At 40.2% G+C, this 23,234-nt stretch overlaps 1 protein-coding gene across 1 annotated transcript in view; it reads right to left on the bottom strand.

Moving 5' to 3' along the window:
• The window catches only part of MYPN (myopalladin), a 90,384-nt gene that overhangs the window by 26,023 nt on the left and 41,127 nt on the right, over window positions 1–23,234 (bottom strand). Inside the window, exons 7-12 of the mRNA XM_077822842.1 lie at window positions 23,006–23,147; window positions 21,183–21,206; window positions 17,215–17,331; window positions 16,116–16,482; window positions 12,848–13,447; window positions 9,324–9,471 (exon numbers count right to left, since the gene is read on the bottom strand). Of these exons, the coding sequence (XP_077678968.1) occupies window positions 9,324–9,471; window positions 12,848–13,447; window positions 16,116–16,482; window positions 17,215–17,331; window positions 21,183–21,206; window positions 23,006–23,147 (1,398 nt within the window). The remainder of the gene's footprint in view (window positions 1–9,323; window positions 9,472–12,847; window positions 13,448–16,115; window positions 16,483–17,214; window positions 17,332–21,182; window positions 21,207–23,005; window positions 23,148–23,234) is intronic.

Raw genomic sequence — 23,234 nt, 5'->3', positions numbered from 1 at the left:
TACAGTTGAATGAGATGGAACTTGAATGAGGATGGGGAGTGTTATGTCTTCATGGAGTAAGCAAGTTGCGTGACCACAACTGAAAATTTAGAGGATGGGGAGTTGGACTACAGAAGCTAATAAACCCTTGGTTTTTACGCACATTGTAATAAAGAACAAAGGAACAAAGAAGAACGCATAGCACATGAATCTTCTCTCGTATAGTCATTTGAGTTATTACAGTACAAAGGAGAACCCAACCCAACACAGCAGAATTGTTGGAATGGTTACTGCTCTTTAAACCTCCAGAGTAGTCAATATCAAGCAACAAAAGGCATTCCATTCTGCCAAGTGTGATGTCTTCACAGCACTCCCAGCCCCTGCTACCGTAAGGACCACAGTTTGAGCCCAGAGATTTTTACATAGGGTCTTTGTGTAGCAGTGCAAAGACCTGCTACTGGACTGGCTCAACTGTATAGTTTTAAACTATATTAGTGTGTTTAGCAGCACAAATGCTGATCATGCAATTTTTCAAACCTACAAAGAAATGCAAATATAATAACTTTTTAGAACAATGAAGCAATTATTTTCATATCACCTTTTTTTTAACCAATTGTGTCAAAGGCAGAATTTGGAAAAGAAAAATCTAGTGACAAGAATTACATATGTTGTAACAAAAGTTGGATAATAATGTTGTACCTTTGATACATCTTGAGTTATATAGTTGAAGACTGGGGAATCATTGCTTGGTCCCTGAAGTCTGCGGGTCAGTTTTTCATCATATGTTGTTCTCTAGCAGAGGGAAGTAATGGGATTAGGAAGATAGTACCATAACACTTAAAGGCATAATTTTAATGAATCTGGAGCTGATTTCGGAATAAAAATATAATGAATGAAGTTCAGAAGTAATGAAATATTACAACATAATTGGAGAGTCTGATACTTGTTCTAGATACTTGGGGTATTTCAGCAGTTTTTCTGCAGATTTTTATTTTATACTGGCTGCTATCAAAAAAAAGATGCAGTATGTAATTACAAAATAAGGGCATTTTCTTCTTTATATTGTGCTACTTTACAGCAGAGAATATGGGAGGAGAGAGTCCATCTGATGGAGCCATTTAAAAGTCAACCATAGGCATTTTTTCTTTCTTGTGTGTTTCTTTAATTAAAAGTATGGCATGCAAAAATGACCATGTTATTGCAACATCCTGATCCTGCACTGTGATACATGCTGGCAAACTGTTGTGCTCATGTGGAGTCCCAGAGATGTAAGTGGGGCTTCATGCAGACACAGCAGTCTGTGCACCCAGATGACTATGCAGAATCATGGCCTAGATTTGCACAGTTTAAATTTTAAAAGTCAGGAAATGACGAAGATAAGGTTCCTACAGTAGAATTAACTCAGGAAAGTTGTAGGTGTCGTATTTCCTCTTCCTGTTTTTTCTTGTTATGTCTATAATTCAATAGATTTGTAAAAACTATAATAATATATAAAGTAAAACAAGGCCATGTTAATATTGCTGTAGGAATCTTAACTTTAACTTTTATTGAGTGAAGGTATCATAAGAAACTTAAAATGGGGAACATGAATCTCTTGCTGAAGTAAGTAAATACTGTAAAATTTAATAGACTTTAGTCTATTTGTCTATTTACTCATTGTGTGTGTGTGTTTGATTTGTTTTTGTTTGTAGGATTAGTATGAAAGAACAGAAACAAAGTGATTGCCGACAGGTTTTCTGAATGACTGATCTTGTCAAACAAAGGTTATAGAATTTTTTAAAGGGTGATTTACATAGAAAGATTAGAGAAAGGTGGTTCTGATTGGGACTAACTTGGACATCAGTAAAGCATTTCATAAAGCATCACACAGTAAAGTAATTTATGATCACAAGTTTGAGTAATAAATCTAGACTGGAGTCCTGGACAATAAACTGGCTGAAGGGAAGAGAACAAAGGCTTGAGCTGCAATTTAAGGACTAAAATTCAAGGTTCTTTGTTCCTTCAGCTGGTGGTGACTGTGACACCCTGGTATCCCAATATTCACCACTGTGATGTAATTAGGATATATTTTGTACAAAGTATGCCTTGTGAGGTATCATTCTAAAAGTCTTGATCTGCTAGACAGTAATATCTCATTGGATTGTATGTGCTATCATCATATGTGAAGTTATGAAGTTTGGCTATATATGTGTTTCTGAAACATTTAAGGTTGAAAACATCCACAAGCAGCCTTTCAGGTACAAAATTAAAAAGGCCAAAGAATGTTAATGGCTTATTGAGGAAATACCCCGAGGATTACCCCAGGAACTGTGTACAATAGAAACCTCTCAGAGATAGTACTACACAATGGGAACTGTTTGACCCAGGTCACAGCAAAAGAGCTTTCCACCAAGTGGGAAGAAGATATAAAAGGGGTTCAATGATGGTACCTCATTCTCCCTACAACAACACACCTGGAAACACCTGAGGGGCAAGGACAGAACTGTGGAAAGTGATGGTCCCAGGCTAGAGGGATTTTTAGCCTGTGTATGAAAACCTGGGAAAGCCAAGGCAGCTTGTGCCTTAAGAATCTGCCAGCCTGTTTATCACTCAGGGTGAGAATTTGCTAATTCATATCCTTCCTATCTAGTGTGTTAAACTCAGTTTGTGGTTTTGTTTATTTACTAAGGTAATCTGCTTTGATCTGTTTGCTAGCACTTATAATCACTTAAAATCTATCTTTTGTGGTTAATAAACTTGTTTTTGTTTTGTCTAAAACCAGTGCGTGTGTAGATTATAATTTAGGGCAGAAAGCTATTGCATATCTCTCTCCACATTGAGGGAGGAGGCGAATTTTATGAGCTTATGCTGTGTAGTTCCCTGTGCAGCGTGAGATGGTACAATTTTGGATTTACACTCCGGGAGGGGGGTGCATGCCTTAGCAACTGGGAGGTGCCTTAGCTGAGCCTTCCATGCAGATGATCTCAGCATCTATTTGTAAAGCTGCAGCTGGGCGTGTCCCTATCTGTGTGTATGCTGGTGAAAGAGCAAGCTTGGAGAGTTTGGCAACTTATCACAGCACCAAAGTGTGAAAAGGAGCCCAGGCTGGTGGGTCAGGTGAGGTCAGTGGTACCCCAGTTCCAAGTGGCATCCCAGGGGGAAACCGTCACGGTGACATCTTGCTATACAGTCAAAAATGAAATATAAAATAGTAAAAATCTAATATCACAGCCACTCACATATAATACACAGGCATCAAAAATACAAACCACCCCCAAATGATCAGTTCTCAAGTAGTCAGATGCAAGACTAAAACAGAAGAAAGAGCAAATGTGGGGAGGGGGGGTGTCAGAGGGGAGGGCAAGGTGCACGCAAACTGTACAAGGCAGATCAACTGAAATTAATGGGTTTGCAGTGTCCCAACAAGCAGAATGTGAAAATCTCAATGACTGTTTTCTAGGTGGTGAATTCTATCAGTGAGGACCGTTGTCCAAAAGAGACCTTTCTCTTTGATCTTGATTAGACCTAGGGCCTTAAAAAAGACCATAACAGTCAGCCAGGGACATAACGCAACTGGTGACTGCTCAAGTAATTAGGGTACATCTACACAGCAACTCCCCCACCCCCTCACAACAGCAACTCTTGGAGCCTGGGCTCATGAGGCTTGTGCTGGTGGGATAAAAATAGCAGTGTAGATGCTCTGGCTGGAATCTGGGCTCTGAGACCGTTCCCCTCTTGCCAGGTCTCAGAACCTGGGCTCCAGCCCAAGCCTGAAAGTCTACATTGCTGTTTTTAGCCAGCGTGAGCCCCTCAATCCTAAACCAGTTGACCCGGGCTCTGAGACTCACTGCCACAGGATTGTTTTTGCTGTGTAGACATTTCCAGAGAGCCTAGATTGCTAAGAGTTTTACATATTAATACCAAGGTCTTGAATTATATCCTTTGGCATATTGCCAATTACTAACCCTGTTTTGTCTTGTATTATACAACTGGGCATTCTCCATGAGGGCACCTTGACTTTGGAATTTAGTTCCCTCCCTTTATCCAAAATAGCCTACATTTGTATGTTGCTTTTTGGGATGGCTGAAGTATGTGTGATTATCGTGCTTTAGGGTACAGGGTTTTCTGAGGGAGTTTTGGGGGGTCTTTGTGGGGTGTGACTGTGTTTTGTGGGCTCTGAGATGAGATAATTGTGGTTATCAATGATTGGTTGTTTTGTTGTTGGTGGTGCAGAATGATTGAAAAGGAAATGAACTCTGATCTGCTGTTGCTGTGTTTGGTTTTCATGAGGTGTCGTTCTGTTTTTGGTTAGGGTGCCTAGATGAGCCATTGGATAAACTCTCTCCCTCCTGTATTGTGAAAGGGCCCAAAATGTCCATTACTTAATCATCTGCAGCTTTACTCTTTGTACTAACAATAAAACAATCACATGCTGCTCTCAATGTCTCATATGAGATATAGCCAGAAAGCACTGCTGCATGGTTTTCTTCCTGGTAAACAACATAAATGGGTGGGTACAATTCATAATTCTTAGGGCTGCAAGGGTTCTACTCACACAACTAATCCAACTCCTTGTTCTCATTCCTTAACTCTAACTTTCCTTGATTATTGTAGATCTAGTTCCCTTAATTTTACTGTAACACAGGGTTCTGAGATTTATTTATCTTTGTTTTCCAATCAATTATATAACTTGTATGGTAGCTTTCCAAGGAAATAACACTGATGTTAACTCACAAATGTTGTCCAAATAGTAGAACTTTTCCCATTCATAGTCCCATTGAAATGAACCTTGTAAGTATAATTCAGTTTAAAGTATGGTTATGAGGATTAACGTATTTAGTAAAAATGGCATCTTATTACTGCACACACAGTAAAATTTACATCTGCTATTAGTAAAAACATGTTTTTACTCCTGCCAGCACTGCACAGCTAACATAGCTGGGGAAGACTATATTATAATCTATTCCACCTCATGCATCATCAGCAAAATTACTGGCTATATTCTGAATCTAGAATCCTTTATTGTTGGTGATGAATGATATACTGGATGAAGCTAAGGAACACATCTGGATTATAAAATATCATGCTGAGTGCACAGTTAGCAAACTCTTGACTTGTAAGCTGAACAGATTTCACATGAAAGTCCTTGTTGGATAATAGGAAATCAAGATGTAAATGTATATGGAATCACTCTTGTGTAATATAATAGTAATTATAGTAATATAATAAAATGATAGCAGCACTTTATATTTACAGTTCAGCATAGTACATCTTTCATTCCGGATGATCCCAAGATGCTTCACAAATTGTATTATACAGCAATCACTTTCCCTGCCACTGAAATTCGGACAACTCTAAGATACAATACCAATGCGGAGTCCAGTGGCACCTTAAAGACTAACAAATTTATTTGGGCATAAGCTTTCGTGGGTAAAAAACCCACCTCTTCAGTTGTTTTTGTGGATACAGACTAACACGGCTACCCCTCTGATACTTGAGATATAATACAACACTCTGCAAAAGAGAAATCCTATACAACAATTTTTAGGAGGAGGTGGAGGTAATATGTGTACAAACTAAGGCTGTCGATTAATCACAGTTAACTCACGCGATTAACTCAAAAAATTAATTGTGATTTAAAAAATTAATGGCGATTAACTGCACTGTTAAACAATAGAATGCCAATTGAAATTTATTAAATATTTTTGGGTGGTTTTCTACATTTTCAAATATATCAATTTCAATTACAACACAACATACAAAGTGTACAATGCTCACTTTATATTATTTTTGATTACAGATATTTGCTCTGTAAAAATGATAAAAGAAATAGTATTTTTTAATTCACCTCATACAAGTACTGTAGTACAATCTCTTTATCATGAAAGCTGAACTAACAAATAGAGAATTATGTACAAAAAACCCCTGCATTCAAAAATAAAACAATGTAAAACTTTAGAGCCTACAAGTCCACTCAGTCCTACTTCTTGTTCAGCCAATCGCTAAGAGAAACAAGTTTGTTTACATTTATGGGAGATAATGCTTCCCACTTCTTAATTACAATGTCACCTGAAAGTGAGAATAGGCATTCACATGGCACTGTTGCAGCTGGTGTCGCAAGATATTTACGCGCCAGATGTGCTAAAGATTCATGTGCCTCTTCATGCTTCGGCCATCGTTCCAGAGGACATGTTTCCATGCTGATGGCGCTCGTTAAAAAAACAATGCGTTAATGAGATTTGTGATTGAACTACTTGGGGGAAAATTGTATGTCTCCTGCTCTGTTCTACCTGCATTCTGCCATATATTTCATGTTATAGCAGTCTCAGATGATGACCCAGCACATGTTGTTCATTTTAAGAACACTGTCATTAAAGATTTGACAACATGCAAAGAAGATACCAATGTGAGATTTCTAAAGATAGTTACAGCACTCAACCCAAGGTTTAAGAATCTGAAGTGCCTTTCAAAATCTGAGATGCACGAGGTGTGGAGCACGCTTTCAGATGTCTTAAAAGAGCAACACTCTGATGCGGAAACTACAGAACCTGAACCACCAAAAAAGAAAATCAACCTTCTGCTGGTGGCATCTGACTCAGATGATGAAAATGAACATGTGTCGGTCCACTCTGTTTGGATAGTTATTGAGCAGAACCCATTATCAGCATGGACGCATGTCCTCTGGAATGGTGGTTGAAGCATCAAGGGACATATGAATCTTTAGCGCATTTAGCATGTAAATATCTTGCGACACCAGCTAGAACAGTGCCATACAAACGCCTGTTCTCACTTTCAGGTGACACTGTAAACAAGAAACAGGCAGCATTATCTTCTGCAACTGTAAACAAACTTGTTTGTCTGAAGTACGACTGATTGGACTTGTAGGCTCTAAAGTTTTACATTGTTTTATTTTTGACTGCAGGGTTTTTTTGCACATAATTTTACATTTGTAAGTTCAACTTTCATGATAAAGAAATTGCACTACAGCACTTGTATTATGTGAATTGAAAAATACTATTTTTTTTACAGTGCAAATATTTGTAATAAAAAATAAATATACAGTGAGTACTGTACACTTTGTATTCTGTGTTGTAATTGAAATCAATACATTTGAAAATGTAGAAAAATTGAAGAGTATTTAAATAAATGGTAATCTGTTATTGTTTAACAGCGCAATTAATCACAATTAATTTTTTTAATTGTGCGATTAATTGCGATTAATTTTTTAAATCGCTTGACAGCCCTAGTAAAAACAATATTGAGAAAATCAAATATAGTGAAACTACTAGCTAAGCTCAATATAGGACAATACTCATATCCATTCATTAAATACTTGTCTTTTCTATGCAGGACTGATTTATCAATGTTTGATAAAAGCTGAATACAAATTCCTAAAAAAGAACTGTCTCCTGGTACTCAAAATAAATAAATAAATAAATAAATAACCCCCACAAATAAACAAACAAAAAGCCAAGTTAATGAAGAAATACCTGATACAAAATTAAAAAAAAATATTTTTCAATATTTCATTTGTTGGGACAAAGTACAGAAACATCTAGATATAGTGCATCAATTTCAGTATGGTGATTTTTGCCCACCTGCCAAAAACAATGGTATTAGTGGAAAACACCATATGTCCACTGTTCTTTTTTTCCCCCTCCTTCATTTCATGTTCTGTCTGAAGACCAATACCAAGAGGTTTTCTCTCAAACTTTCAGGTGCTAGTATCAACCAAACCAGTATCCTCCCCGAGTTGTGGAGGTATAAAAATGTTAGTGACTCAGGTGGGGATCTGGAAGCAGAGGTGAAAACAGTGGATTTAGCTCTAACACTGAGTCCATTGCGGAGGAGATGGATTGTTCATTTTGCGGTGGAACTAGACTTCCCCTCTTTTTTAACATTAACTTTTGTTGAACCTCCCCAAAATTGTATGTTGTCTGGCAAGTTATTTTAGTAATTAGAGATGGGTCAAATCTGAACTTCCTTGAAGTTCTTGGGCTGCAGGATTCAGGATTTTGATTTGGCCTCATTCCCAATGATAAATACAGTATATAAATAACTTGTAGTATCAGCAGATAACTTTAATACTATGCAGTGCCCCTTGTTTCTACAGAGATTATCATGCAGTTAACTTTACAGACTGACGTGTATTTCACAGTAGTTATCTAAATAATTTGTCTTACTACCATAGCAAGTACAAACTGTAACACTTGTGATTCATCTGCAAAACATACCACATGCCAATTGTTTTACTAGAAGTATTCTAGGAGGGGAATCCATGAGAGGAAAGGTTAACAGCATAATTAAAAAGCCAGAGATTACAACAGCAGTTGTAACAGTGGGTAACTGACTCCACAGAGCCACAGTTTTCAGATACCTGTGTATTCTCTTTCAGAGATGCTTACATACACTTTTTAAAAAGTTCTTCTTTGTGAGAAACTTGGGCAAATCCTTCCTTTTGGGACTAAGCCTCAGTAAACAGGTTTAGTACCAGGGGTCCCATGTAAGTGGTGAGGATAGAATACTTTCCCACAGATAAAATGGCTACTCTGTAGCCATTAGTACATGCTCAGTCCTTCATGTCCAAGTTCATACCAATATTATTAAATGGCTGTTGAATCTGCATTATCAAGGAATTTCCCCAGCCTCCCCCAACATTTTGTTGCCACCTTAATTTCTTATTCACCCACATTTTGAAGTATTTACTGATCATACTTATTTCAACTGATATTCACTTTCTTGAGCTTTGTTAAAAACTTATTTAATCAAGCTCACCTAAAACTGGCTTTGAAGTTCCTACTGAAGGACATAACGGCTACCACAAACATTTTTATGATAAGCTGATAATGAAATAACCTCTCAACTAATATTACTAAGCTGTCTGAAAAAATGTTCATAACAAAAAGAATTAAAATGGCATATTAATTCATACTATTTCAACCCAAGTAAACAAGCAATCTTTCATACAATTAGTTGCCTCTACTTAAGTTGTAACAGATATGTATAGTAGATGAATTAAGATGTGTGTAATTAATTAAATGTCATGAAAAGTGAGGAAGTGAAATCCATTACAGGTGAGGAGCCTATGCCCAGATAAGGTTTTATATTCCTGCATTGCTACCTAAATTTTCTCTATTAGAGATTATCAAGCAAAAATGTAATTCAGTCATAAGAACTCTCACAGTACAAAATTCTACAATCCATACCTCTTTCTATCCTTTTAAAAACTCCAGTTTGTTATTGTAAAGCAGTACGTACTACGAGACCTCACAGCCTTACAAGCATCTATGTCCCATAAGACTCAACATCTATCTTGCTTGTGATGAGTGAATGAAGTGCACTTTAATAACAATCAATATTTTTACCTGCTGACTACTATGTCGATGGACATCCTCTTTGAAATTCATTTTTCTCTGCAGGTCCCTTACAACTGCAGCTTTATTGTCATGAATATAATCATCTGTTGCTAATTGCTGGGGCTTTACATTTTTCTTCATTAGTCCATGGGTTGCTCTAGAAAACAGATCTGTTACTAAAATGCTGATAATGATAAATAGTAGTCAATCACTTTTGTAATGTCATTCATTATACTCTAAATATGCAAAGAAATCAGCTGACTGCTTTATCTATTAAACAGAGAAAAAAACTTACTATCTTACTGTGTGCATTTAACTCTCCTTAATGCCAGTAGGAATTAAGAATGCACATCTAGAAAAGAATACACATTATATACTACATCTTGGTTCCAGATCCTTCCTTTCTGGAATGATGTCATCAGAATAACACCAAGCTGTTCAAGAAATGTGTGTACATCTAGGCATAGGTACACAGAGACATAGATGTAACATACCAAAACAGTTAATGGTGTTTACCTTACCAGGGTAACCATGCAGTGGGTGTGTCTTCATTCTCCCCTTCTCTTCTGATATTTTCCCTGATCATTCTTTCCTTTCTGTGCCCTCCCCTTCCTGGTTCTTCTAAGCCAAATCGCTACTTTTCAATTTCTGAGATGCTGTCTCTTTTTAAACTAAATAAAACTTTAATAAATGTTTGAATATTAAACAACAGTCTCTACACTAAGCGACTATGATATTGGAACACGATGGCCTTCCTGCCCCAAAAGCAATTGGGGAGTAAATCTGGAATGTACTAATATAATTAATTAGTTGTGTTCTGACTAATGGGAAGTAACGGTAGAAGGGGTAACAGTCCCTCACTATGAAAAGCACATTTATTTTAGATCATCCCGCACAAGTTTGGTGTTATCTCACCATTCCTACTGCAGTAACTCTTAACATCACCAATGAAAAATAATGAAGCTAAAGTTCTGGTAAATCATGGAAATGTAGGGCTGGAAGGCACCTCAAGAGGTCATCTAGTCCAACACACTTCACTGAGGTAGGACCAAGTATATCTAGACCTAAATGTTCATCTGTTAACTCAAATAATTTTCAGCTCCTCTGTATGATTATTTTTGTGCCCCTCATTTTGATGCTTGCTCCCATATTAAGATGCACATGTGGCCCTTGGCAGTTTAGGAGCTATTTACATGTGGAGTTAGCTCTGGGCTATGAGCCAGGAACTGAATAATATGGAAAATAATAGTTACCTACCATACCTCAGTATTCTGAGGATTAATTAGTTAATGATTGTAAAGTGCTATATAAACATGAAGTGTGATTAATGTGAAGGGAACAATTATTCTGCAGTACTTATGCACTAGCTCCAACTGGGTTTTTGTTTGTTTGTTTTTTGCCTATTGTTGTTGTTGTGAGGTTGTAAAAGCCTGCAGAGATCTCATTCACTGTTTGGTGGGGTAGGGTTAAAATCGTAACTAAGAACATTACAGCTCTGTTTCATGTGTCTGCTTTCCATGCTGAGACTACAGAAGACTCCAGGCATGTGTTCTAGAAATGTTGCTGAGCTCAGCAGAAACCAATTACCTGGTGGTGCTGAGCAATCTTAAATGTACAAGGGGAGAGGTTTCTTCGAACTTTACTGTGAAAGACTGGTGAGTGTTGGGAGTAGACATAAATTTTTGTAAATTCCTAGATTTGTCTGTATTTGACATAAAGTTATGGTCATGGGGACTGCACACAGGACTGTGAGTTAGGAGACTCTAGGTTTATTCTTGACAGTCACTGCCTTGCTGTCTCTCATTTACTCCATGTGTAAGATAAGGATAGTAATGCTAACTCCCCCTTTGTAAAGAGTTTGGAGGTCTATTCATGAAAAGATCTTTAAAAGTGTTACAGTCTCACGCAGTGTTGGTGTGAGATACAGCAGTTATTATTATTATTAATCTCAACTCTGTCAAGAAAACAATGACAGAACACCCTCTTCTGGCCTTCAGGCAACCCCCCAGCCTCTCCCAGCTCATCATCAGAAACAAGCTTCCTACAGACCAGGACACACCAACTCCAAGTAGCACCAGACCCAGCCAGAACAATAGATGCAAAAACTCTAGATGTTATCTTCACTGCTACGATTATCAATACCCCCAACCACATACCTTTCAAGATCTATGGGTCCTACACATGCCAATCACAATATGGGGTATACCTCATCCAGTGTACTAAATTCCCCAATAACAATCCCAGACAATCCCTACGCTCTCAAATGAACTCACACAGGAAAATAATAAAAGACAAAAACACCATGGTGAACACTTTTCACAAAGCAATCACTCCATATCTGACCTATCAGTCTTCATTCTCAAAGGACACCTGCACAACACCTTCAAAAAACAAGCCTGGGAGCTTAAATTCATAACTTTACTAGACTCTAAAAATCCTGGACTGAATAGAGGCACTAGATTTATGTAAAACACTATATAACCCACTAACCCCCCCACACCCAGCTTTTTTTTCCTCTTTCCCCCCATGACTGCAGCGGTATTAACTGGCCTTGAACACCTTGAACAGTCCCTTGAAATATGTGTCATCTACTTATTCTTAACAATCTGTTCCACACTGAGTACATTTCCCAGACCTGAAGAGGAGCTCTGTGTAAGCTCAAAAGCTTGTCTCTCTCACCAATAGAAGTTGGTCCAATAAAAGATATTACCTCACTCACCTTGTTTCTCTAACAAAAAAACGAGACACTTGAAACATTAATCTTTTGGGTATAACATCTTACTTGTTTGGTTACATAGAGCACACTAGTCTGTCACATAAACCTCTCTCTACCGCTTGTTCTAATAATTAAATTACCATTTATTTGGAAACTATTAATTCATCAGAACTTTTATACGGGTCTTTAAATATTTAACAATTGCAAACAAAACAGCATCCTTTTGTAAATTATTTTTAGATATACCTATTCTATATGCCTACCATTGGGTCACCGTGTCTTGGTTACCAAATCCTTTAAAAAATTTTAAATAATTTACGCACAGTAGGTAAATGAGCTTTTATAGCTCACAGATAAATTTTAGATTTATATAGCTTTTATAGCTCACAGATAAATTTTAGATAGGGTTTAGATTACTTATTCTGTAAAATCTCTTCCTCCCACTAACAGAATTCTCTGCATCCCTGACGAAGTCTTGAGAGTCCTCAATATCTCCCACCTCCATCCATTTTAACCCTACCATCTTGTCATCCTGAGTCCACCCTGTCCTCCAGGTATCATGTTGTAGCTACCATCCTTCCAGATGGGCCTGCCTCAAAGCTTCCTTAATTGGGCATAAGGGTTGAATGAATCAAATCCTCCTTTCCAAGAAGTGGGCATGCTGCTAAAGGATAAAAACCCACCAATATCTTTTTATTTCTCTTTCATGAATGACATTATTTCAACAAAACATCCATGTGAGCACAAAACAGAAATTAACCATGGTTTCAAAGTAACCTCCTGTACCAACTTCAGCTTGTAAGTTTGTGCTACTTACGCAGCTGGTGCGCTTCTAGGCAGACCCATAGCATTGGTTGGTGGTATAGAAGGAAGTGAAGGAAGGACAGAACTGAGAAAGGCTACTGGGTTCTGAATCCGGCTGATTGGAGAGACAGGAGTAGGAAGTACGCTGTGGGGCTGAAACTGGTTCAGGCTAGATATAGAAAGCAATAGTGGAGGCAACACTGATTCTTTGGGACTTGCTAGAGGCTGCTCACTTTGGCTTGTAAACCTTCCTGGAGACCTTGTCTGGATTGGTGGAGGAGATCCTACGAAATTTTCCTTGTTCATTGTTCTTTCGGTTCCTTGAGACATGCTGCTGAATGTAGGCACTGGGGAGCTGGAAGGGGAGTTGATAGGTGGTGTGGTGTTCTGGGAAACAAGGAACTGTTTCGGTCGGGTATAGCTGAATGTCTGGGAAGGAGAGACTTTGGCCTGCTTGTATATAGTTGATGTAGACTGCTGGTTGAATGAAGTAGCAGAGTTCAATATACCTGTGTTGAATGGCAGTTCTCTTGGAGATGTGGGAGATGGCTGCTGTAGATGCTGCTGTTCAAGCAAGACTTGGTTGTGGAGCTGTTGTAACTGGGTGGGATCGCTGTATACAAAACAAGGATAGGTGAAATCTGTCATGTGCCACACCAAACTGTTAAACAGATTGTCTGCGCTGCCACTGTAATTCTGAGAGTATAAATTTTCATGTGCAGCTGGTCACACCTTGGGCTCAAAAGGAAAGGGGAGGAAATTGTGATACTGATAACAAAAACTAGGGAGAGCGTCTTTCCTTCTCCCAGCTCCAGTTACATACCATGTACTGTGGCATCAAGCAAAGAGAATGATATCGGGTGGAAAGAAAATACTGTTAAAATAAACCACTCCTTTCCCCTGCTAAAAGCCCTTCCCCTTTCTTCCCACTGCCATAATACATACTATTTGATTGGGACAGTTTTGTTTTTTTAAACTTTAACAGGTGAAGAGAACTATTCGCAGGAATATAAAACTCTGATCTGGAGACTTCACTTCCTTTATTTTAAGAGAGTCAGATTTTGCTGTTATAGTTAGTACTCAGTAGTTCATCTCCACTGAAGTCTGTGAGCTTGCACTGGTGTAACTGAGAGAACAATTAAAATTAACTTTTACAATCCAATATCAAGCCTACCTTGTTAACATGGGTTAAGAGTTTAAACTGAGTGCTGAAACCAATAGTATGGTAAACAAAACTCTGTAATAACTACACTTCAAGAGTAAATGTAATCAGCCTTAATTTGGCTAGTGTTGATATTCAGTGCAGGGCTGGAGTACATCATTCAGGGAGTAGCTGCATTTCATGCAATTTTTATTTCCTAGATGTTATTTATAGTGGATGTCTTTGTTTACTTTGCAGTCAAGGCAAATTCTTTCCCACATTATGTGATATATTTTGTTATTATGCATGTGGAAATATAGCATATGGATAATAGGCTGCCTTTCCCCTTAGTGAAAAACAACATAAATAACCAATATGGGATGTGAAGAGTCATCATGTAATAAATTGCTCAATTTTTCTTTAATATCTAACAAAGAAAGATAGACAAACTGCTATTGCTTATTTTTTTAATGTTCATTTTATATTGCACTTTAATCTTCACCATTCTATGCAGAGTCTTCAAACCTTATGGTGCATTCATCTGTCTATGAATTGACTTACATTTTCTTCACAAGATTTATAAATTGCATATGAAAATTTATCTTTCTGGCACTCCAAATCCAAACCCCATGAATTTAGTGGACCTTCAGATTTATTTAAATGTAACTGTTGTTCTTCACATAATTTAGTACCCACAAAAAACTATGTTAAAAGAACATTATTAAGATTTCAAAGTCAAGCACTGAAAAGTTACAAAATGCCAGAATTAAGGTTGCCTGTGCAAGTTTAGTTTGGCCTCCTTGGGCATCTGCATTATGATACAGCCTGTAATTACATGATCACATATTATTTTTTCCACAGAACTCCGTAGTCATTCACGTGTTCGGCAACATTAATAATGTTGTGAAGACTTACCATGTCCCTCCTCGGCCTTTTTGTCTCTAGACTAAACATGCGCAATTCTTTCAACCGTTCATCATGTCAGGTTTTCTACATCTCTTATCATTATTGTTGCTCTCTTTTGGACTCTCTCCAGTTTGTTTCTTTCTTAATGTGTGGTACCCAAAACTGGACACGTTACTCCAGTTGAGGCCTCAGCAGTGCCAAATAGAGTAGAACAGCTACCTCCCTTGGCTTACATAATACATCCCAGAATTACATTTTCCTTTTTCACAAAAGCATCACACTGTTGACTCAGATTCAATTTGTGATCCGTTATAACTCCCAAATCCTTTTCTGCAGTACTACCATCTAGCTTATTATTCCACATTTTGTAGTTGTGCATTTGATTTTTCCTTCCAAATGTGCCAAACAAGCTGTTGGCAAGTCACTTACTCTCTGTTTTCTCATCTGTAAAATACTACACACTTGCCTCAGAGTATTAATTAGTTAATTTTGTAAAGTACTTTTAGATCTTTAAATGAAAGATGCTATGTAGGTTTGCTTGTTTGTTTGTTTGTTTTTTATGAAGGGCTCTACACTGCTTGCTAAATTGGATTTGAGGCAAGGAGCTCTGTAAGTTCCATTAGCAAAAAGATAGAAGTTTATTTCTTTAATTAACTGCAAAAGGGTGTCCAGATAAAAGAGGATGCAGTTTGAGTGTAAATCATGGCTGGGATTCCAGAAGTTGCCCTTGAACAAAATTACACTGGTCCTTAAAATCTCCCCTCAGACCACACAGTGCTGTAATCCTGCACTGGTATCACACCGTCTTAAACCTCTAAATATTTGATTTGTCTCAGGATGAGATTAATTTTCTGGGTTATAAAGTTATAAGGGAAGGTCTCATGAATCTTCAGTTTCAGTCAAGAAATACTACACCTACTTATCTATATGAAATACCCAATTGTATGTATCTACTCCAGATAAGATTACATAAGCAGAGCTGAGTGAGAAACTTGCAGAGTGTGCTTGCATTTTGCCTGGATCCAGGCAGTATGATTAATCTCTTACTTGCAACAACACACACAAAATATCACAGAATTCATAACACAAAAAGAAATGGGAAAATATTTTTGAATTTTAAAAAAATGTTGTAATGCACTTTCATTTTCTCATGAAATACACATGAAATCAGAGTTAATTTAATGGAATGTGATTTCTAACACTCATATTAAGACTTAAAATCCCTTTTACTTACAGTTTTGGTTTAGCCAGTACTGGAGGGGGCTCTTTTGTAGGTGAGGTTGGCTCTGGTATTTTCATTGTCTGTCCACTACTTGCCTGGAAGTAGTGTGGTCTAATCTGGTTTGCAGATACTCCTCCATCTTCTGATGATGTTTCACTTTCTTTATCATCTTCAGGCAGTTTAAAGTGCACCCGGAGGCCTATCTTAGAACTTGACCTGGGTTCATTGTGGTTCACAAGAACTCCTTCTAATTTAGGTTTTGGAGGCTGATCCACCACTGGAAGTGAAGGGATGAGTGCGGTAGGATGTTGTTCAGCAGCAATTAAGTTGATTGAACTCATTGTATGAAGGGCAGCAGTATTGCTATGGTCCTCAGGCCCTGAAATGGCAAATATTAAACTTATATTGTTACTTAAATGTGGTGAATTAGATTACAGTAAAATCATAACTGTTGCAGTTGGGAAAGCTCAGATTAATGCCTTACCTAGCTTTGGAATGAATTGCTTTGCTGTATTCATACACATACACATACCTATTTCTTAAACTTAACAGGGAATATTATAAAGAGAAAAAAAATAATTTTTCTACAATTGGAAAGATCTAGAGGTGACTACACCCCTGTTCCCCAATGAGTTTGCAAGCATCTCAGAATCAGTCAGAAAAATTCTCTAGCTTTTATGGTTGCAAAGGAAACCTTCCAAACATGAGCGAAATGCAAACTAATGCTGTGCTGAGTCTTTCTTTCCATTTATTGATGCGTTACTCAACCAGCTGCTTTGTATCTCAGAAGCTCAGAGCAGGAGAGTGGCAGTTGAGGATCTGGGCCAACGTGTTTGTTTTGGGCTTTATACTATAGTAAGAGAACTGATACACTGGAGAGAATCCAGGGAGATTACAAAAAAGATTATTGATCAAATCCTGAGGTCAGTGACAGTTTAGCTCGAGAAAAGATGCTGCAGGATTTGTCCCTTCATGTCCTACCAGGATGGACAGAAGTACTCTAACTGGAGAAGTGAAGTTCTGAAAAGACACAGCAATCTGCTCTATACAATATCACAGCCTGATCCATTTATATGTACTTGCAAGAAAGTTACTAAAAATTCTCTCTTACCTTTAACAGTTAGACAAGCAATGCTAGAGACAGTGCCATATTTATTGCTTGCAGTACATGTGAAATTCCCAGAATCTTCTGAAAACACCTCAGCAATTACCAAAGTGCAAATGTCCTCTGAAATTCATCAGCAGAAATATTAGTGTTTTATAGCCCACTGTAAGTGAAGTCATGCTAATGAAACACATAAAGGCCTTGCCTACATTAGGACATTTTCTAAAAATTTCCCACTACTGCTAAGAGTGATTTAGCTTCACCAGTGTTAACAATGTTGGCAGCCCTAGCATAAGTTGGCTACCAGCTGTCATTGGCAGATCTGCAGCAATTGGTGTCCAATCTATAATAGGGCTCTAACATTGCTTGCACAAGTGAAGCTGAACAGGTGATAGCAATATTGGGAACATTTTCTAAAATGTCCTTACTAGGGATGCCAACTTTGTAATATTTAAAACCCAGACACTCCAGCAGGAGTGCTAGAACCTCCCCCGGCCCACCTCCCCAGCCCAGGGCACCCCATGTTCTCCCCATGCCCCTCCCCATTCCACGTTACCTGGGGGCGGGAGAGGTGCTCTGTCCTCCCTTGCGCCGGCTCCCCACACCATGTTCGGCCGCCCTCCCTGGCAGCCAGGCCTGAGTGGGGAGTGGGAGGGAGCTGCTCCCGGTTGCTGCTCTGTGCAGTGTGGCCAGCTGCTTGGGAGAGAGCCTGGCTGGGGAGGGGTGGCAGTGGCAGCCTACTGCCTGCCAGGGCTCGGCTTCCGGGGACAGGAATAGGGTTGCCAGGTGTCCGCTTTTCAACCAGAACACCCGGTTTAAAAGGGACCTGGCGGCTCTGGTCGGCTCTGCTGACTGGGCCGTTAAAAGTGTGGTCGGCAGTGCAGCAGGGGCCTGGGTCTAAGGCAGGCTCCCTGCCTGCCCTAGCTCCGTGTGGCTCCAGGAAGCAGCTGCCAGGTCCCTTCAGCCCCTAGGCGCATGGGCTGCCAGGGAGGCTCTGCACGCTGTCCCCACCCCCAGTGCCGGCTCTACAGCTCACATTGGCCGGGAACCACGACCAATGGGCGATGCGGAGGCGGCACCTGTGGGTGGGAGGGCTGCATGTGGAACCTCTCTAGCCACCCATGAGCCTAGGGGCTGAAGGGACCTGGCGGACGCTTCCTGGGAGCTGCGGTAAGCGCCGCCGGGATCCCGCACACCAACCCCCTCCCCCAGCCCAGAGTCCCCTCCTGCACCCAAACTCCCTCCCAGAGCCCGCACCCTGCATCCCCTCAACACCCAGCCCTGAGCCCCCTCCTATACCCCAAACTCCTCATCCCCAACCCCACCCCAGAGCCTACACCCCCAGCTGGAGTCCTCACCACCCGCCCTGCACCTCAATACCCTGCCCCATCCTGGAGCCCTCTCCAGCATCCTGAACCCCTCATTTCTGGCCCCACCTGGAGCCCGCACCCACAGCCCATACTCCCCCTCACACCGCAACCCCCTGCCCCAGCTCAGAGCCCCGTCCCACGCCCCAAAGCCCTCATCCCCAGCCCCACCTCAGAGCCTGCACCCCCAGCTGGAGCCCTCACCCCCCTCCCACACCCCAATCCCCTGCCCCAACCGAGTGAAAGCAAGTGAGGGTGGGGGAGAGCAGCAATGGAGGGAGAGGGTATGGGGCGAGCGGGAGTGGGGCCTCGGAGAAGGGGCAGGGCATGGGCAGGGCCACGGGGAAGGGGTGTTCGGTTTTGTGCCATTAGAAAGTTGGCAACCCTAGACAGGAGACAAGCATGCCAGGGGGGACATGCTCAGTCGCTGCCCCCGGAAGCTGAGCCTGGGCAGGGAGCAGCCTGCCACTGCTGCCCCTTCCCTGCCAGGTTCTCTCCCAGGCAGCTGCTCTGGTCCCACCCCTTCCACTCCCCGCCTGGGCCAGCTGCTGTGGGGGGGACTCGACCCTGTATGTGCACCCCCCAACGCGTCGCCTAACCATACTTTCGGTGTCCGGTTACTGCTTCTGACCGGACATTGCCAGGTGCCCCTTTCGACTGGACTTTCAAGTCGAAAACTGGACACCTGGCATTCTTAGTCCCTACTATATACAAGGCCAGAAAACAAGCTCCCCTTCACTAAGGAGCTTAAAATTGAATTTAAGCAAATACAATGGGCCAAATTTTTCCAAACTACCACAAAAAGGCGCTTAAGGCCCTAAGATAGGTGGAAAAATGGGTGCAGTTAGCTGGAAACAGTTTTGGTAGGATCATCCCCTGTGGTGAAAAAACAAAGACCAAACCTACACTTAGGTCCTGACTTTCAAATTTACAGGTACAATTTTGCACATGGAGTGAACTGTCACCCACATCAGAAAGTCACTCTTTCTGTACCATGGAGACTCGTTGTGGGCACCAAATTCTGAATACAAATTTGGTAACTTGGTTTGAAAATGAAATCTGTGACTATGCTGTTCCTGGCTGACCAGTGTCTGACATGTCCTGGCAGCTGCTGCAAGCTGATAAATACCCATCATGGTAGGATTGTTTGTATTTAGTCAAGTTTGGATAGCATTTCAAGATTATAGAAGTCTGGGCTGACAAAGTTTTCTTCAAGGACCAGTGAAGGTTTTACTGTTGCTTTGTAAGAACTTTGCCAGGAAGAACAGGTGATCAATCTTCTATTAGTATCTTGTGGGGGGACGGACCATGCCACATTTTGATTTGTTAACCCTTTGTACTTATTGGGAGAATCCAGTAGCAGTACAGAGGTTACTTGCCAATGATGGTAACAGAATGATAGTTTATTATAATGCTAGTTTGTCGTATTATAGTACCTAGCTTATGCTAAGATTTGCCAACCACTGCTTATGTGGAAATCCAGATTCTTTTTGAATGAGCAGTGGATGATGAGTCAGTGGCAACTGCACCCAGCTGATTACCTGCTAACAACTGCTTCACATTAAGCAGTGATACCACTAGCTGATAAATGATGGCATTGGTAGATTCTGGTGGAAGTTCCATCTAGTCATTCCTGAGCTGACGTGAAAGCTATTGTGGAGCAGGAGAAAATGTAGGAATCCACAGGGATTTGTTGGAGACCTTAAAACAAAACAAAAAACCTCTCTGCAAGGGGCTGATGTTAAACTTCTTATTTATAAAACTGACAGTTAAAAATAGTGATTCAGTAATTTACGGCTACTTTCTCAGGTGCAGGGAACTTTCTGTTTTCAAATAGGCACCTTTATTCTTTAATAGTTAGAGCAGAGACTTCCTTATGGGGAAGCAATCACAAATTCCAAATCTTCTGCGTTTTTGTATGTTTATTTTTGTATTTCTAAATTACACTGTGAAGGGTAGCCCATGCTCAGCCCTGGCCCCTGACATTGGCAAATCCAGCCACTGAGAGGATTCTCTGATGTCAGGGGTCGAATGTCTGATGTGGCACTCTCAGATTTCATTTGTTGGGGGCTGGGGAGGTAAGAGGGAATAGCTGACATGGCTAAACATCTGAGACAATGCTCCCTGACTGGCAAACTGGATAAAAATAGTCTATTTCTACATCATCTGATGTACATCTGACCCCAAGAAAATAGGGGACCTTAATACAGACTATTCCATTCAGGTTTAGCCTGTGAGAAAGAATACTTGGGTCCCAGGTCAGGTCACATCAGAACAGAGTGGAGGCCTTATTGTTTTCTTCTAAAATGAGAGAAGTTATTTTGTTTTAGTGGGTTTTCTCTTTTTCAGAGCTTCTATACTTTCACCTTTATGGAACACTGTACAGTAAATATTTGCATAACAGCTAAATGGATAAAAGAAAAGTCTATGTGAAATTTACTTTTTGCATTCAAATACAGAAATTTGCACCCAGAAAAAAACTGCAACCATGAGTAAACATTACCACCGACCTTATTTGTTTTCATTGTTATCATTCTTTTTATTTTATCCGACTAAATCCTCATGTTTATATAATCCTAAAGAAATAAAATGATAGATTATATTTACCTGGCTCAGTCATAGATCGAGGTTCTAAAGGGGAAAAACAATAGCAAAATAATTATTGGATTAAATATATGATTTATTTTATGAATATGCTTCATTTTTCTCACTATGACCCACTATGAAGTGATGTCTCAATTCTCCATTTACTGTAACATACCTTGCAATATAAATTTCTGTTGATGTGCCAGCAAAAAACCTGAATTTTTAGTGTCAAGAGAATAGCAAATCCATAAAGTGCATTCTCCTGCTCTGGGCTGGTCAACAGAGAGTAATGTTCCAATTAACTCTTTAAAAACAGCAGAAAGACATTATCCACATTTTAAAAATAGTTGTTTGTAAGTCCATATGTATACATACACGTGAAATTTTACTGATTATTTACCACAAATGTGTGGAGTTAGTGTGTGAATGAGGCTAACTGCGTAGGCAAATAGGTAGCTAGCAGTCCATAAACACCAATATACTAGGGGTTACCATTAAAGATTAAACACATCTCAGTTGATGGGATTATACAGAAATGGAGTAGGAGACAAATAGAGAAAGAAGACAGACAAACCAGGAAACAGGCAAAGGAGGAGTAGAGGGAGATGGAAGCAAAAGAAAGCAGTAACATAGAACTCAAAGAAACTATGTAAGGATAGGAAGACAAAGGAATATTTGGTCGCAAACTCAAGAGAAACAAAAACAAAAAACAAACAAATAGAAATTGTGATTGCTTGTGGCCCCACTCTAAAGTGCAGTCATATGGGAAAAGCCATAATCTGGCCCTTTATATGTAGGTGAAATCAGCATATAGAATCACAGGCACTGACTTTCTGATTTCCTCGGGAGTGCTCAACCCTGCTCCGCCCCAGGCCCTGCCCCCACTCCACCCCTTCCCCCAAAACCCCATCCCCTCCCGCCTCTTTCTGCCCCCACTTCACCCCGCCCCGCCTCTTCCCTCCCCATTCTGCCCCCTCCCCTGAACACATCCTGTCCTCACTCTGCCTCTTCCTGACTCCGCTCTTCCCTCTCCTCCCCAGTACCTCCTGCCCGTCACTGAACAGCTGATCAGTGGTGGGCAGGAGGTGCTGTGCGGGAGGGGGAGGAGTTGATTGGCAGGGTCCGCTGGTGGGTGCTGAGCACCCAGTATTCTTTTTTTGTGGGTGCTCCAGCCCCAGAGCACCCACGGAGTCAGCGCCTATTATAGAGTGTTACAGTGATGTCTCCAAGGACTTGTGTCTACTCTGTCCATTCAGGAAATCAGTCTGAGTATGTAGGACTGGTTAGACTGGAATCATTTCCCAGTCCTTCCTCAGTAAACCCCACGATAAAACAATGTGAATTCTGACAACTAAATTCTAAATCAGAACTTCAGAATTGGGGCCCACTAGCAAGGACTCTACTTGTCACATAATGATGTAGATTATCTTCCACAGATGTAAAGGAGAGCAAGCTTTACCCCATGGGAGAGCACACAGTCTTTGCATTGCTGTTCATACCACATTCAGGCATTCTGCCACAGGACACCAATTTTAAATTGCAAATAGCACCTACTGAGGAGATGCTCTGAATGAGTACAGCCCCTTCGCTACACCCTTCCGTGAAGCACCACCCACTCTTTGAGGCAACACTGGCTCCTTGAGGGATTCCAGAGAAGTGAGACTTGTGTGTATCTTGAGCCAATGCAACACTACTGCTGATGAGGACTCTGGTCTGTTAGCATAAATCACAGTTTAATATAGCTCTATACATTGTAACCAAACAGTCCAAGAGCAAATATGTCCGAATTTTTGTTTAAATGTCTATAATATGGCACACAAACCATTTCCATGCAGGAAACATACTTTTTTGTAATATTCTAAAATCTGGAGAATCTTGTATTAATGTCCCTTCTCTGTACCATTCAACCTTTGGAGAAGGAGCTCCTTTCACCCTGCACTCAAAGACAACCAGCTGACCCTCAGAAGCTGAAATATCCTGTAGCATCTAAAATATAAAAAAGATCAATACATTGTTTAATGATTCTGGAAGTAAAACTAAGTCTTTATGACTTTGCAACATATTAAAAAAAAT

The sequence above is a fragment of the Eretmochelys imbricata genome, chromosome 7 (genome assembly GCF_965152235.1).
Source record: "Eretmochelys imbricata isolate rEreImb1 chromosome 7, rEreImb1.hap1, whole genome shotgun sequence".
Taxonomy (NCBI): Eukaryota; Metazoa; Chordata; order Testudines; family Cheloniidae; genus Eretmochelys; species Eretmochelys imbricata.
Note: the sequence above shows the minus strand (reverse complement) of the source record. Positions and strands in the feature narration are given on the sequence as shown.